Source organism: Limulus polyphemus, unplaced genomic scaffold (genome assembly GCF_000517525.1).
Source record: "Limulus polyphemus unplaced genomic scaffold, Limulus_polyphemus-2.1.2 Scaffold1449, whole genome shotgun sequence".
In the NCBI taxonomy this organism is placed as follows: domain Eukaryota; kingdom Metazoa; phylum Arthropoda; class Merostomata; order Xiphosura; family Limulidae; genus Limulus; species Limulus polyphemus.
Window position 1 is genome coordinate 187,504 of NW_013667059.1, and position 4,321 is coordinate 191,824.

The 4,321-nt window shown below is 31.2% G+C and overlaps 1 protein-coding gene across 1 annotated transcript in view; it reads right to left on the bottom strand.

Moving 5' to 3' along the window:
* Nucleotides 1-4,321, bottom strand: part of LOC106463628 (calmodulin-regulated spectrin-associated protein 1-B-like) — a 52,008-nt gene that overhangs the window by 24,849 nt on the left and 22,838 nt on the right. Inside the window, exon 8 of the mRNA XM_022391166.1 lies at nucleotides 1,035-1,247. Within this exon, the coding sequence (XP_022246874.1) occupies nucleotides 1,035-1,247 (213 nt within the window). The remainder of the gene's footprint in view (nucleotides 1-1,034; nucleotides 1,248-4,321) is intronic.

Sequence of the window (4,321 nt, forward strand, 5' to 3'; positions counted from 1 at the left end):
CTTACAGAAATACGCTAGTGAAAATAACAAATAAAACTTAGTTTTTTGGACAAAAAATTTGATAATTATCTGGACATTATAAAGATTTAACATGTGAAATTTAAAAATGTTCTAATGCATTAAAGTATCTGTAATCGTAAAATCAATATTACTTTGCATGTTGGATAGTCAAGATTCTGAAACAAAAAGGGTTATGAGAAAATCTGATTAAAAAATCTTAATACTTAATTTAAGAACCTGATATTTTGTGTATGAAAACCTTGTAATGTTTACCAGTAACCTGCAAAATTTTGTAACAATGTGTATGCATTATCAAAAACAATAGTATAAATACTCTCATGGATACTTTCGTGGTTATGAGCTGGGTGGATTCCACCAAACCCGTAATGAAAGGGTTAACAGAAAGTGATTTGAGAGAGATAACTGGAGAATGGAAAATGTAGACAAAGTTTTTAAATTAAGAAAACACAAAATGGTACTTTACTAACTTTGTCTGTCTTCTGATTTTTTTATCTATACCTTTCTAAATTTTAGAAAAAATGGTTTAAACTGGAACAATAAGCAGATTGATTTGTAGCTTTTCAAAAATACTTGTAAACAATAAACTAATATGATATTCTGAAATCAGAAAATGTTACTACCTTGTCTAAAAACCTGGGAAAACTACTGAGAATATGTGATAGTTGAGAACCTAAATTAATATTTTTGCATAAACTATGAGGTACTTCTATCACACAGAGATGACAGAGACTGGAGCACATTTTGCACCAACCCTATTTATTTTAAATAAAAATTTTTAATAGTTCTCAAAACAAGAACCAGAGATTTGATTACAAACTAGTATAAAAAACAGGGTTTAAAAAATTGACAGAAATAAAGTTAGATGTCTATTCTTTAATCAATGATTTTAAAGATTTTTAAATAGAGAAAAAAAACAATGCTAAACAAAAATTCAGAAGCACCAATTATTATAAAGCCATAAGAAGAATGTTCTAACTAAGAAAACAGTCACTGGCTTATGTAAACTAACTTACTTCTTTGCCCACTCAACTTTCTCTTGGGAAGTCTATCTAAAACCATCCTGTCTCCATTACTCCATGTTTTGTGTAGCTCCGGAAGACTGCCTGTTGATCCGGCATTAGCCGAGCTCTGTAGACCTGGAATGTTGCTCCAAGACTGATGAGCTATTATATTCTTACTAAAATCTTGTGGGCTTCGTCGAATCCGTACACAAGGGGCCACTGGACCTAGTTTTTTAATGACATAAAATAAGTTAATGAATGACACCCTTTAAAACAGAAAGTTTTATCTTTATATATATATAATGAAACATCATCATGGATATGCATACATCTTATATATCTGATTATTTACAAAGGAAAGAGGAAAAGCAAATCTGAGTGCACTTCGTGCTTAGTACACATTTGCTCTGGAAGATGGTTTTACTCCAAAGATGCTTTTTCTACACTTAGTACATGGTTGTTCTTGATGAGGGTTTAATACCAAGCATGTTTTCTATACACTTAGTACATGGTTGTTCTTGATGAGGGTTTAATACCAAGCATGTTGTCTATACACTTAGTACATGGTTGTTCTTCATGAGGGTTTAATACCAAACATGCTTTCTATACACTTAGTACATGGTTGTTCTTGATGAGGGTTTAATACCAAGCATGTTGTCTATACACTTAGTACATGGTTGTTCTTCATGAGGGTTTAATACCAAACATGCTTTCTATACACTTAGTACATGGTTGTACTTGATGAGGGTTTAATACCAAGCATGTTGTCTATACACTTAGTACATGGTTGTTCTTCATGAGGGTTTACTACCAAGCATGTTTTCTATACACTTATAACATGGTTGTTCTTGATGAGGATTTAATACCAAGCATGTTGTCTATACACTTAGTACATGGTTGTACTTGATGAGGATTTAATACCAAGCATGTTGTCTATACACTTAGTACATGGTTGTTCTTCATGAGGGTTTAATACCAAGCATGCTTTCTAAACACTTAGTACATAGTTGGTCAACTGGTGGTTTAGAAAGTACTGAGATAGGTTGAGTCTGATTATATCACTGTGAGAAAAATTAAGTTTGACAAAATGTTCTCATCTTGAGTCAATTTCAAGTACATTAAAAATTTGTTTGCAATTTGTTCAAAACAAATTACTGTAACCAACATGGAATTGTCTACAACTAATATAAGACAAATTCAAAGTTCTCCTATAAAAACCAATACATTGCTATAAGTTGCAACTTAGACTTTTTCACAATTAAAATAAAGCAAACTCAAAGTTCTGCCATAAAAAACAAATATGATTGTAAATTATGCTGCAATTTTCCATGGTTAACATTATGTACATTCAATGTTCTGCCATAAAAAACAAATGAATACAATTATTATAAGTGTTGTCTCTGTGCTGAATGGACTTGTATGTATTACAAGAGTTTTGTGATAATTTGGTTTCAAGTAATTGTATGAGTTGGTTAAATAGTAAATTTAATTTTATATAGTTTGAATCTAAAAATCATTATTGATCTCATTAAATATTGTTGATTGAGTGTGTAATTATAATTTGATTGTTTTAGACTCTTTCCATTTGTAAAAAACAACTGATCAACAGCAAGTGAGTTTTAAAAGTAAAGCTTTGACTCGTGTATATATATATATATGTACTTGTTTTTAAAGGTGTCAGACCTAAAGCCTAGGCAACTAATTACTACAGCACTTCTCACTGAAAGCCAAACGGTGAATGTTATATTGTAGCCCTACACATTTTCATAAGAAAAAACAAAAGTTCTATTCACACATATTATATAGTGAACATTTATGGTTCCATTTGAAGTTGCAGAAAATTTAGTTTCATTGTACTGAATATTGAAACTAGTGCCAGGTTGAGAATAATTTGCAGAAAGAAAAACATACAGTACATATACAATGTTTCACAACACATAAGCTTGTGATAACTTCTTTGAATGACAAGAGAAAATATTATCTTGTAAGTTGTTATTAAAATTATCAGATTTCAGCAAACATCTTTTATTAGTTATGAATGAAACTATCTATGCCAACTTTGTGTTACAAAATCTTGCACATTCCAGACTGGATGTTCCAAGTATCTGTAGGACTGACACTAAAACATCTTCTATGCCAACTTTGTGTCACAAAATCTTGCACATTCCAGACTTGATGTTCCAAGTATCTGTAGGACTGACACTAAAACATCTTCCACATGAGGTACAGTACGTGTAGACACATAAGCTTCATAATATCTTACTTCTGTGGTATTCTTGCTTTCATTGAGTAATTGAATAGGAACAATGGAATAAGTGGAGGTTTGACAGAAAAGGTAGTGCAGAACAGAATCTGATTTTCAATGACCTTGACTGAGTTTGCAGAAAGAGGCTGAATACAAGTTGTATACGGTAAAGCAATCTTTATTTTAAGTTCAAGTTAAAGTAACTGAAATTATTACAGACTGTGAAAACATGGCATTATATACAAAAAACAAATCACCTTTCTTAATGTAAAGGCACTACACACATGACTGGTGGTCACTATCACTCACAATAAGGAATATTATACCCCTAAGGTATCACCTGACTTGCCAGTAGAAAAGATCACTGTTCATTTTTATATGGCCTGTTCAATGTGACAGCAATCTTTCCCACAAGAAAATATACATGTTACCCTTGGTAACTGACCTAGTTATGTGATTAACTAGGATGAGAGGAACTTAGTATCTTCCTTGACACTTTTTATTAAGAACAATATATGCCAAAATTTTGAAAAATTTATATATCAACATGGTAACCCTTCATTTGTTTTATAAGCTATAAAATGATCATGGCATTGAAGAGAATGTGAAGTAAAGAATATAGTAAATATAAGAAAATCTCAGGATCAGACAACTGACTGCTATCTCCATTTAAAAGCGATGGATGATTTTCCCACAGAAATATTGACAGCAAAGGAAAATCAATGCCTACAGTGTAGCACTTTCATTGCACATACATCAACTCATGTTGGTATGGGATGAGAAATTTTTCCATGAACAACAAATTCAAATATTCACTACAACAGTACACTTCATCCTACATACATTATATTAACCAGTAAAGTACTTGATATTTCAAGAATTATTCTGTCAATAATAAAAGAAGAACACACAGTGTTAAATAAAAATATTGTAAAGTACCTTTGGTATGGCAGATCATTTAGGTGTTAATATTGTTTAGTCTGCTTCATCCAAACTGAATTTCTGATTATAATAAAATACTTCTTGTAAATCCCAATGATACAGTTCATTGAAG